Consider the following 12,333-nt stretch of genomic DNA (forward strand, 5'->3'; position numbering starts at 1 on the left):
TTCCTCGAAGGAGAGAAGAGGTTCCGCCAGCCTTGGTACCTCCTGGCGGACGGGGAGCCGGTCTTGAGCGCAAGAATTAGGTCAGTGCCGGTATTAGCCGTGTGTGGAGGGAGAGTGCGGGTGTAGCTGTCGTTGTTGTAGAGGCCTTGAAGCGAGCCGGCTGTGAAATGGATTGCTACTTCCTGCTGGTCTGGCTGGTGCAGGGCGTGTGGCGTGGAATCGCTCCTCCCACCTAAATCTATGTCGCTAATCCAGTATTCGGTCTGCAGGTTGCCCTGACTGGACCATTGCCTGAAGCCAAATTTAGTCGTGGCCATGATGGACATCGGGCGCACGAAGGAGCGCGAGTGTCGGGCAGTGCATAGCAGAGGGGCAGAGGGGCAGAGGCAGAGGCAGAGGGGGTGGGTGTACGATAACGATATATGATGTCGGGGTCCTCGGGGAGCAGTTCCACTTACACTGGATTAAAATGGCAAGCAGCTGTACGATGAGCGCAACGCAACGCGCCGAAAGGCTGATTTGATGAGCAGTGACAGCCAAGAGGCTTGTCGACGCTGGTGCTGCGAGCCAAGTGTATGCCAAGTGAAGTTTTGGACGGGGATGGTGTTGGCAGCGGGTGGAAAGTCAACGTTTGGTGGGACGGACGCAAAGGATCTGGCGGTCGAGCAGCCTGCTTTTTGGAGCGATCTTGCGCCGCGCCCGCACCCGCACCCGCGCTCGGCACTGCTCGACCGTGTCACCACCGAGCGAGCGACCGCCTGTGCTGTGCTGTGCTGTGCTGTGCTGTGCTGTGCTAGCCGTGGCGCTGGGCGAAAGTAGCAGTGGCAGTGGTGGCAGTGGCAGTGGAGGGACGGGATGGCATCGGAGGCATCGGAGAGCGTCATTTGTCCCCCCTCGCCAAGGCGCTGACGCCGAGACCACACGCCGACCGCCGACCGCCGACCGCCGACGCTTCACCTCCATGCTCAACTCAAGATTACATGTGACTTCAATTTGGACCTTCACTGGTGCACACAGGTGGCCTTCTTGAAGGTTGCAGCTTGGGTGACTCGCGCAGATCGAGCCATGTCCACGTCCACATCGCAGCCTCACAAATCGAAGCGCTAAGCATTGGCCGTCCCGCCGTGTACTACTGATTCGCACAAGCATCTAAGCATCTACTGTAGGCTGTAGCGACTTCTAGCGCAAACTCAGAGGCTGACCACTGCAACTCGCAAAATACCAAGCCTCCGAATTCTTGGGTCTTACCTCTCGGCGGCCCAAAGACGTGTCACGGATAATGCAAAAAAGCTGATCCGCCATTGGGCATTGGGGAGAATCGCATTCCAGCGCATCGACCGGAGTCTATCGACGAGCAACCTGGTGAACACAGGGGCTGGGCTGGGCCGGGCCTGAGCCTGAGCCTGAGCCTCGAATCAAGACTGGCCTGCCTTTGTACGCATCATGTCCTCATCCACACTTTCTTCGCTGACCACAACCTCCCATTGCGGTACCCTCCTGTGACCACTTGTCACCCAAGTCAACAGCGCTACCGCCATGATGATACCGACTGCGGCCGAAGTATAATTCCTGTCAGGCGAGTGTCAACACCGCAGGCTTGCTGCGCGATATGCGGCTCTCACGGAAATGAGCGCTAGACTCACATGCTCTCGCTGCTCACAGGGTACATGGATGGAAAGTTGAAGGTTATTGTCGTGAACAGCAAAAAGACCAAGCCTATGACATTCAGCGGGACACTGAAGGCTCCCAGGGAGTACAGGCCTATGTCTCATGTCATCCGTCGGAGTCTTGGCATCGGCAGAAAGCAGGAGTAATAACGTAGCAGTGCGTTCTGCCATCCGGGACGCTGCACGTACCTCCCTCGATCTTCTTTGCTCGTGCTCTAGAAGACGGCAGCATCAAGCTTGCGAGACGAGCCATTAACGGCATCGCATACGATATGTCTGTAATGCGAAGATCAGCTCGTTATGCTCTCGAGTAGTAACGAAGTCGCGAAGAACGATTCGCGACCTGGGCAACTAGCATCTTCGAGGAGAAGCCCGCATCCTCGACAGATCAAGGTGCTTATTATTATGGATTTGCATTCCCTGTCCGGGCATATAATAAGCGCGGGTGACGATATGCATAAAGCGCATCGGACTTGCTCAGAATGCCGCGCCTGGTCAATCCAACCATACCGCCCCATCGGGTACGGAAGCATGTGCAAAGGCGCACTCATTGCACTTACAGAATCCTTGCGTTGCAATACTCACGACCGTGTTGAAGCCAGTTACTGTGCCGAAGTAGATACTGTCTAGGGCCACTTGGACCAGCACAGTCAAGCACAATGCAGCAATCGGGATCTGCTTCTTCGGCTCGACTTTACTCTAGAGACTGGAAAAGGGAAGACCTCTGTCCCGAGCAAAAGCGTAGACAGCACGTCCACCTTCGGCCGTTAAAGCATTGCTGGCGCCAATTCCGATGACGATGAGCAAGACAGTCAGACAGCTTGCGCCAGCTCTAGAGGATGTGCTATTGTAGAAGATTTCAATGATCGGAACTCCGGTCGAAGACATGGCCGTGTCATCGATCGAGCCTATGCAGTAATATGCTGCGATAAGGAAGATGAAGCCTGTCACAGCACCGACGTAAACGGAAAGGATGATGGCGCCTAGTGCCTGCTTCCTTGCTGAAAGGAACGATTCGAAGGTCAGCAAATGTCTCAGACATTGGTCATTTGAAGTTATGGCTTCCTTACCATTGTGTATCTCTTCCGTCATGTGAGCAGGAGCGTCGTAGCAACACATGCCAAACGCCGATTGAAGCAGGCCTATTACGGCGCAGTATGGCCTGTTGAAGCCTGTCTCATTGACGAAGTCCTTGAAGACGACTGCTGCTGACTGTTTGTGGTCATTGACAGCCAGGATAGTGATGACGATGATCAGAAAGGCGCAGACATTCCAGATGAGCAACGCTCGGCTTGCTTTCTCGAGAAGACTTGGTCCAAAGATGTTGAAGCACGCTGAGAAGATGCCGGCTGCATATGTGACCAAGACTGTGTGCCATCTCTGAATGGTGTAGCCTGGATTGTTCAGATTGGAGACTCCCAGGATAAAGTTCGATACGATGAAGTTGTTCGTCGCGCCCATAGCAAGGATTCCGATGAGCATGAACCATCCACACACATACGAAAAGCCTCGCGCCATCTTCCTTGGAGCTAGGGCAGCGACCCAGCTATATTGTCCACCTGCCAGGGGATAGGCACTACACATCTCCGCCATGCTATATGCGACTGCCAAAGATGCGATGCAGATTCCGAGCCATGACCAGATCATCACTGGCGGGCCTCCAGACTCAACGCCGATGATGAGGACGCCGGATAATGCTGACCAACACGTTACGATTGAGAAAGAGAAGCCGACCATGCCAATGAGGCCGAAGGACCTCTTCAACTCTTGCCGATACCCAGTTCGGCCCCAGTTTCTCATTGTCGGCCATGGTGCGAGAAGTCAGAGTCGAAGGCTGCAGACAGTGCTTGCGTTGGTCTTGCGTCGCTGGTGCAGACATCCTGGCAATGGCATTGACGCTGTTCTTTCAAAGCTCTCGGGCGCAACTTTGTCGTGAGCCACTGAGCCCTGCAGAAGCCTCTCTCGCCAATAGTCGCCGAGGCCTATCCGTCTTATCAGCAGTAGATCTTGTTGTACACCAGACGCCTATCTTGGTTATACGTGCATTGGACGAAGCGCATGTGACGCTTGATGGTTGCAGGTAGGGAGCGGAGCCCACGTTTGCTGCCTTTCAATGGCTAGCCCTGCTGACGTGCACGCGAGAAACTCTATGTAGGTGAATGGTTTGCATCGCGCGCAGCCACATCTTCGCCTGAAGATCCTCCCACTTTGTTGCCGGCTCAAAGGTCTGATTCCATTTTCATCTGGTCATCTTGTGCTTTTTGTTTCCTTACCTGGCACTTGTTTCACTGTCTGCTGCATCGGTCAGCATCCGACGGCCGAAAGCTCGGAATGACGGTCTCGTCATCCGCTGGACCTCCCTGCGCTGTCACCACAGCCGCGAACTCGCGATATTATTGGGAGATGACAGTCATGCGAAATGTTTTCGATTGACCACCGTGCAAGCTTGTCGGATCTCACAATGCTTATCACACAAAATGTCCCCGCTGCATTTGGGCTCTGATTCAGCTCCCCGGCCAAGCTTTCGAAAAGACCCTTCCGCAGCTCTCATCTCATCACAGTCCTCCCTCCCCTCTCCTCCCTTTCTGCATGCGCTTTATTACCCGCTTCGCACAACAAACACAACCACATGTCGGCGCCTGCATCAAACCAGTATCGCTGCCTTCTCCATGGCGCATTCCCCGCTTATGCCCATCATCATCATGGCCATCGAACGAGGTTGTCCATCCTGAGGCATCGAAATGCTCTGACGCGCCTTCCCAGCTCGTCACACCAATCAGGCTAGGGTAAAGCCGATCCCGGGCAAGCGTGAGGTGGGTGGTCGGGTCCAAGGTGCACAATGCGCGCGAGTGCTTTGGCAGATCTCCATCCTGAGCCTGCCTCTGCCTCTGCCTCTAGCACCACCGCCATACCCCGTTACTACCTCACTGTCGACAACCCTTGCAGGCATCCTTCACACTCCTTCTCCGGCCTGAGAGCACACGCCGATTTTCCTAACCACATTTCTCAATACGTCCACCCAGTCCTCTCCTGCACCTGCACCCAGAGCTTCTTGCGCGCCACCAACCTCTTCTTCGCGACACCCCGCTCCTCGTCAGCAGTCTCTGACACTGCTGCGAGTGTGAAACCACATCTAATTGTCTAGATACGCCGTTCTGAAAATAGACGGCTATCTCTGATTGATCATCAATCCTCGATGCCGTCGCCGCCGCGGCGGAGCACAAGAGGGGCTGCTCCGGCGGGACCAGCATCCACCACTTCGTCGTCGCTCTCTTCCACGCGTCAAGATAAGAATTCGCGAATTCAAAACCAGAAATCTGCAACTCCCCGCTCACAGTCATCTGAGGATATCAGCGAGCCTCCACGACGAAGCCAGCGAGCGCAGGCCGCCGCCAGAGACGACCATGACCCCAAGCAAGCAGATGCTGTTGAAGACGGCGATGAAGAGGCAATAGAAGAGGAGGAAATCACACGCTGTATTTGTGGACATCAAGAGTATCCCGGCCCGCCACAAAGCGAAGCTTTTGCAGACAATCCAGACGCGCAGGCTGAAGACGCCGGAGGGCTCTTCATTCTCTGCGATGGCTGTACTGTATGGCAACATGGAGGCTGTGTGGGCATTGTGGAAGAGAGCCAGAGTCCGGAAAAGTATTACTGTGAGCAGTGCAGGCCCAAACTGCACGCCATTTCCGTAGACCCCAGAGGGTATGTTCGCTCTTTCCTAGCCCACCGCGTCAACACATCAAGATCCTGCCCAATCTGTTCCTGTTCCTGCCACTTTCACTTGCAGCGTCAGGCGAGCGAGGCAGCAACGAGGCAACGGTGCTGCAGGCGGAAAGAGGAGTCAGTCGTCTGCGTTTTTCCGCTTTGTGCGAAAACATGACGACTGCTGAATCTCACCTCGTGCCACGCCACGCCACCCTAAACTTCCATTGCCATCCCATCACTACACGCAGAATTGCCGAACACATCGATAAATGGCGCGGTACCATGACGCGGCCGTGAGAAGAGTGGCGGCTAAGACTGAAGATAATAGGCAAAAATACTCGCTCTACCTCCCATTGCACCCCAAAGCCAACCGCAAAGGCTCCGTGAGCAAGTCGGACAAGGATGCCAAAAAAGAAAGAGCTTTGGCGCGAGACGCACGCGAAAGCGTCGACCCTAGCACGGGCAAGAGGCGGACCACAATGCGTAGCAGAGAGCACGACGATGAGGATGAGCAGCTGCGAAAAGCCATCGAGGAAAGCCAGCGTGAGGCCGGACCTGGTAGCGAGGGTGCCACAGGACGACGCAATGGCAAGCGTGGCCGGGATGACAGCAGCGAGGAGTAAGAGTGAAGAAAAATCTATTCACGAGAAGCGGCAACTGACTTGAGGCAGAAGCAAGCACGATTCCAAACGACAGCGACGAGCATCGGAGACCGTGCCCTCAATTGAGAGAACGGCGTCAGTGGAAGACGACTCAGACGATGGCACCAACACCACTGCAGGCAGAACCAAGAAAGCAAAGGCCGACGCCGCGCTTCTGGCACGGGAAGCTGAGAGGAAAGAGAAGGACAAGGAGCGTGAGAAGCAAAAGGCCGACGCCGCTGGTCGACGACAAGAGCGAGCTAGGAGCAGACGCAACGATGGTGAGCTCCAGTCTAGAACAGGTGTGCCCACTATTAGACTAACCCTCGCCAAGATGCCGACGCGGCAGAAGACACACCACCGAAGCCAACGCCAAGTGCAAAGACGCCACCACCGCCGCCCTCGTCCCAGCCGCCGTCTCCGCCCCCAGCAGACAAGGTTCCACCCAAGAAAGGCCCTGGCAAGAAGCCTCCTAAAAAGCTTGGCAATAATCAATACACGAAGGCAAAGTACGAACAGGCCGCATCATCACCTCATGGCAGGAAGAGACAGATCATGGTTTCGGGGAGTGGTGATGAGACTCCCGACGGTCTTGGGAATGGAGAAACAAATGGCAATACCAGCGCTGGCGGTAAGACCAGTCCACCTGCGGAGAATGGAGTCAACACTGGAAAAGCCAAGTTCGGGCGAGGCAAGAAGAATGCCGTCAACGGCAACAGCATGAAATCAAGCGACGCAGAGCCTGTCGAGCGGACATATAACAATATGAATTCGCTCCTGACAGCCATGAGTGAATCTGTCAAGAGGGAAGGCTCGCAGCTTGTCAATGAGATGCAGACCACGATATCGGGTGGTGCAGTGCAGAATGATTGGATCAATGCAATACCTCCGGATGACAAGCCACTGGAGGAATTGACGGCACTAGAAACGGCTGCAAGGTTTCAGGCAGGCGTGCTGAAGTGGCAGCAGCAATACGGACCGTTACAGCGTGAGGTAACGCAGCCAGAAAATTCGGGTGCAGTCTCATAGGATGACAAATTGGAAGAGGAAGAGCAAGACTTCCAGAGCAGGCTTGCCTCATGGCTAGCATCATTCTGATTGCAGATAAGCAGTCAACGCAACAAGACTTAAATTCTTGGATGTGATATTTCTCGACTTTCCTTCCCTCCAACAAACGACTCAGCAGTCAGTCAGTGATTGAAGCTCATCAAAAGCTGACGTCTGTCGAAATGCATTAGACGCTTCATCTATCATCTATCTCTAGAACACCATCGAGTACAAATCTGCTCCTCGATCCGACCTGTGACCTCGGGACCAATCTTACAAGAATATGGGAAGAACCACGCCTTGATCGCAGACGCTGACTCGCAATTGTTTTAATCCTCGCAGAACCTCAATGTCCCTGCCTCTCCGCCTCAAGCTTCATAGCATACTTGCTCCTGACACGGAACCACTCTCCCTGAAAATAGAACACATAAACCGGAATCGCAAGGGCAATGCCAATGATCCCGAAGATCAGCGTCGGCCAGACAAGCTCATACGGCGTATTGACCGCAATCGTGGTATAAGCCTTCTTGGTATACAACGCAGCAAGACCAGCGAAGAGATCTCGACAGAAGCCATTCCCTCCCGTGGCCGAAGCGGCAAATGGACCATACGCTGCAATGAGGTAATCAATCGTGGCGATATAGATGCCATAATTTGCGATTCCCACCAATCCGACGCAAATCAGAGGTGCAATCCACGGCACACCGTATTTGGGACCTAGAGAGCAGAATGCCAAACCGATCAGTCCTGCGGCTTCGAGTGGTACGACCCAGCAAAGGAGCCAGAGTCGTTCCTCTGGGACTCTGTTGTTCTTCGCTGGACGGCCTGGGTTGAGTCGATAGTGGAGTGACCATAGTGCCCAGCCGATCAGGTAGCCGATCATCAGCGACGCGAAACAATAGCCTACTTGAGCTTGGTTGAAATTCCATTTCGCCATGATGTAGCCGAAGGATTCTAGACCGGAGAAGATGAGGGCGTCGCTGAAACCTGAGAGGAGGGAATTGAAGAGGACGATTGGTTCTGTGATGAGGAATTTGTAAGGGCGATAGAGCATTTCCCAGATTGCCTTGGGTTGGAGACGTTGTTTGAGGGGGTTCTTTTCCCAAGGTCCGTAGATGTCTTTTCCTGTTCCCTCCGGGTCGCTTTCTCGGAGTTCTTTCGCTTTACGGTCGAGGAGGACTTCGGCGCGGGTCTCTGGGACGAAGAGATGGATGAGAATCGTGAGGCCGGCGAGGATCACGGACATGTAGGCTACCCAGCGACCGCCAAGAGTCATGGCTACAATTCCAGAGATTATCGGGGCGAAGACTGAGCCTGACACGGAACCGAAGCAGGTAAATGCTACGGCTTGGAATTGGGTCTCCGGCTGGTACATGTCTGCGACCATGCCCAGTGTGACTGAGCCTCCGGCTGAGGATAGACCGCCGAGAGCTCGAGCGACCAGGATGGCGGTGAAGGTCGGAGACGCGCCAAGGAGGATTTGCCAGCAGAAGACCAGGAAGAGGGAAGAGAAGAGGACCCATTTCCGTCCAAAGTCTTCGCTGAACGGTGCCCAGAGTTCGCAGCCGAAAGCGTAGAGGACCAAGAACAGCATTTGCCCGATGTTGGCCTGCTCTGAAGTCTTGTTGAAATGCTCTCCGATGAAAGGATACATGCTTGGAAAGACAGCGGCGTTGTAATTTTGCGACACCTGAACGAACCACATGGCAATGAGAATCATCCATTTTCGCTGCGAGGTCCACGATTTGGCGGTGAACTGAGGATGAGTTTTCTCTTCCAGGACGTTGTTGAAGCCATCAGGATCGTCGTTTGAAATTCTTTGTACCGATAGATTTGCCGAGGCTTTGCTTGAGTCTGAGTTGTATCGCTTCTGCTCGTCGACATGCACGCCGTCCTTAGCCACGCTGGCTCGGTTGCTTCTGATGACCATGGGCTGGCCATGATCTTGATGGAATTCATTCCGCTCCATTTTGGGGACGACGGTATCTTCGGTGTTCGACTGTGTCTTGCAGTAAGTTCTGTTGGATTCTGGGGAATTGTGGAAAATTGGAGAAGAAGAGATAAGGAGGCAGCCGTATCTTATAAGAGGAATTTCATCTCCAGGTTGTGGGTGCGTTCGCGGTAACTGCATTGGCTGTGAGGACAGGAAGCTTATCAAGGTATTCCGCTGAGTTTGACACGACACCTCAACCGTTCACGAATTCGATTGTCTTCCTCTTACGGCAAGCTGTGGCTAAGAGGAGCTTTGCAGTCCGATGAAGGAGGGGGCATTGACAATTGATACAGTTCTTATTGGGTCGTAGGTGGAGAAGAGTATTGAAGGACCAAGGGCATACTGTGAAGTGTCAAGATAACCTTACTGAAGCTCCACTATAAGCAAAGCCTGGTACTTACAGCTAAGTAGTGCGAGCATGACCAAAACTTTGAGCGTTTGCCGCCCAGCAGAAGATGTAAAGACGAGAGGCGTGCGTAATCCCATTTGTGCGCGATGTTGAAACCTTCCTTTCTGGTGAATCACAGTCCCTGCTGAGAAACAGAAGGACTTGAAGACAGCCCGTCTGCTCGGAGCGCTCGCGCGCTCAAGAATCGCAAATACACTGGAGTGATGGCCTGTCGCTTGGCAGGCGTGCTGAAGATGTCGTCCTCGGGAACCCTCTTGAGCAGCGACGACCGATGTCGATAAGGCGTCTCCGTTGGCATGGCAGATTGACCAAGATCGAGGCTGGAGGCAGGCGTGGCAGATCTTCGAGCTTTCATTTGAGATGCAGGCGTGTCTGGAGGAGGCATGCTTGCGGCTCGCATAATCCGAACCTGTTGTCCGATTTCCAAGATATCAAGCGATGTCTTGCAATACTAAGGAATTCAGTGAATGCGAGGAGGGTTCAACCAGAATGCTGCACTTACAAATTGTTCGATGTGCTTCAGCGGGTCGAAGAGAGTGACCAGCATCTTTTTGTATGCCTCGCCTTCCCGAGCTGGTACGAAGCGTCCCTCACTCGAATGCACGGCTCCTCGTTTGAGAGGGCGCGATGCTGGTGTAATGAAACCCTGCCGACGTAGGTACTCATGAAGTGGCGTAGCAGTATTTAAAGAGAGGCCTGAGAATAGTGAGTGAAAATCAGGGCGCACAGTACGAGGCGTCTTACCCGTAGCTTCCACGAAATCCCCTTCACTTGTCATACCTCTGCTGAGAGTAACGTTCATTGCATGTCTTTTCAGCGCCAGATCTTTGAGCGTAGCTAAAGTATCGTCTCTGGCATTTCGCAGCAAACAATTGTAGCACGCATGAGTCTCTGCCAATCGAGGATCGTTGCTGCCGGTATAGCCATGACAATGAAGATGCTGCCATGTCCTACAGAAAGTGCATTGAACCTGTGTGGGATCAGCAAAACTCGAACGGTTCTTGGTGCATGATCCTTACCGTCGCAGCCTCATCCTGCTTGACGCCGCATTGGCAGAGGACTACATTTCCCTTCTTCGCGCGGGACTTGCTAACCTTGGCTAGATTTCTTGCGGCGTCCTGCAGCTTCGCCTTCTCGCTGTTTAGCTGTTGCGCAACGTTTGGTAGCAGTAGAACTTTTGCTGAAAGTGGGTTCGCCAATGAGGAATGGGTTGAGAGACGTGGCGAGTCACTGGGTGCCTCATTTTGTAGACTGGCATCCTGTAGATTCTCTATTTGAGTATCGCCTTGGGTCAAGTGGTCAGGTATCACCATTTGCTGGAGTGCGCCTCTCATTCTTGGCACATTGCTTGCCTGCGTATCGATGGGCTGTGAGGCAGCAGGAGCTGGCGCCTGCTGCTGTGCGGCGCTCTCGAAGTTCAGTTGTCGGACCGATGTGCTTCTCAATTTCGCTGCTGGGTCAGAAGTCGGTGCGGGTGTTATGAGGTTGCTAAAATGTGACTTCTTAACCGAATCAACTGAGCTCCGCTCTGTGTCAGGCATGGTCAAAGCAGGCGTTCGGCCGACTGTGCTCGGTACTATGGTTGATGCGTCACCTGCCACAAGTTCTTCGCCTCCTGGCTCGGAAAGAAGGTCGGCCTCTGCGTCACCCGCGCTGTACTTGAGTTGAGTTGGAATCCTGACTGGCTCTGCTATGGTAGCCAGAGGGCCCAGAGTCGTATTTTGAAGGTGTGCAACGGTCAATGCGGTGCTGCAAAATCGTGAGATACAGACTCACAGCAGCTCATCAAATCGTTGTGCAAACATAACTTACGTGTGAAATGCAGATGAGAGGTCGTCAAACTTCCGCAACTTCTTGTCCCACCCATCCGCTAGTCCAAACACCAGCTTTGTCGTGCTGTCGAGTTCAAAGCCCCCTCGAGTCTGAAAGTCATGGTCGGTCCCTTCGCGAAGGAAGAGTGCCATTGAAACATAGCGATCATCTGCCAAGTGTGTCAGTAGTCTGCTAGCGGCAAGAGCCATGTACGCGCACCTGGAAGTTCGGGCAAGCCATTGCACATCTCCATGACATAGCGAAGCAATGTCTGAAGCGCCACAGCCGTCGCATCTACGGTCAGACTCTTCCTTCCAGGACTGTCAAGGTCCACTCCAGCCAAAAACTTGCCGCCCTTCCCGTCGTCATGGTACTGGATGCGGAAGGTGTAAGTCTCGATGACTTTTCCGCGGTCGTGTTCGTCTGTGTGCACATAGAGTTGCAAGGCACGCAGCTTGCCATCTTTCAACGCTGTAAAGGCGCCTTGCTCCTGCACTGAGTGTCAACATGCGATTGGCAGGCACGTCTCGCAGCGGAAACATTACCAGCCAGTCAAGAAAAGTGTCGACTCGTTTACTGCGCCCACGGCGGAGAACCTGCATTGTCGTGTGCAGTCTGGTGCAGTCTCTGGGTATGTCGGGTAGTCTGCCATCTGCATAGTCACGATACGACGGCAAGCTATCATGAGCGGCGTACGCCTGCGCGTCGAAGACCTTTTCACTGAAGAAGCTCCGGAGGTAGGCTAGACTGCTGAGCTGAGGGAAGTCAGGGATTTCTGTTCGGTGGAGGCTGACGGGATGTACGACTCACGCTGCCGTGAAGGAGTGTCTGGACCACTTCGACGCTTTGCTTCTGCGTGATTGCAGTCTGGGTGATGTTGTTCGCCACGCGTGTCCTTTGCACCGTTCTAGTCGCCATCGTGCGGGTGAGAGTGATATGAATTTGTAGAGGCAACGCCGGTCAGTGGATAATGTGATGTAGCAAGCAGAATGAGCTGGCTGCTTGGTTCCAAGCTTTGTGGGTCCATCGCAGCGCTCGTGGAAGGCACCTTCCTGC

The 12,333-nt window shown here is 53.9% G+C and overlaps 3 protein-coding genes across 3 annotated transcripts; 1 reads left to right on the top strand and 2 right to left on the bottom strand.

Moving 5' to 3' along the window:
- Positions 1-1,415: 1,415 nt before the first annotated feature.
- Positions 1,416-3,467, bottom strand: MYCFIDRAFT_187469 (uncharacterized protein; the record flags this gene model as incomplete). The annotated part of the gene is made up of 5 exons (XM_007926907.1): positions 1,416-1,569; positions 1,644-1,761; positions 2,228-2,359; positions 2,420-2,668; positions 2,738-3,467. 5 exons carry the CDS (start codon positions 3,465-3,467, stop codon positions 1,416-1,418), a joined length of 1,383 nt encoding a protein of 460 aa, XP_007925098.1.
- A 2,387-nt stretch (positions 3,468-5,854) lies between these two features.
- On the top strand, positions 5,855-7,138 carry MYCFIDRAFT_214754 (uncharacterized protein; the record flags this gene model as incomplete). The annotated part of the gene is made up of 3 exons (XM_007926908.1): positions 5,855-5,994; positions 6,047-6,297; positions 6,351-7,138. The coding sequence occupies 3 exons, from the start codon at positions 5,855-5,857 to the stop codon at positions 7,043-7,045; spliced, it is 1,086 nt and encodes a 361-aa protein (XP_007925099.1). The 3' UTR covers positions 7,046-7,138.
- Positions 7,139-7,409: 271 nt separating this feature from the next.
- MYCFIDRAFT_135205 (uncharacterized protein) lies at positions 7,410-8,993 on the bottom strand (the record flags this gene model as incomplete). Its single annotated transcript, XM_007926909.1, has 1 exon — positions 7,410-8,993. One exon carries the CDS (start codon positions 8,991-8,993, stop codon positions 7,410-7,412), a length of 1,584 nt encoding a protein of 527 aa, XP_007925100.1.
- Positions 8,994-12,333: the final 3,340 nt, after the last annotated feature.

The sequence above is a fragment of the Pseudocercospora fijiensis genome, assembly GCF_000340215.1.
Source record: "Pseudocercospora fijiensis CIRAD86 unplaced genomic scaffold MYCFIscaffold_3, whole genome shotgun sequence".
Classification (NCBI taxonomy): domain Eukaryota; kingdom Fungi; phylum Ascomycota; class Dothideomycetes; order Mycosphaerellales; family Mycosphaerellaceae; genus Pseudocercospora; species Pseudocercospora fijiensis.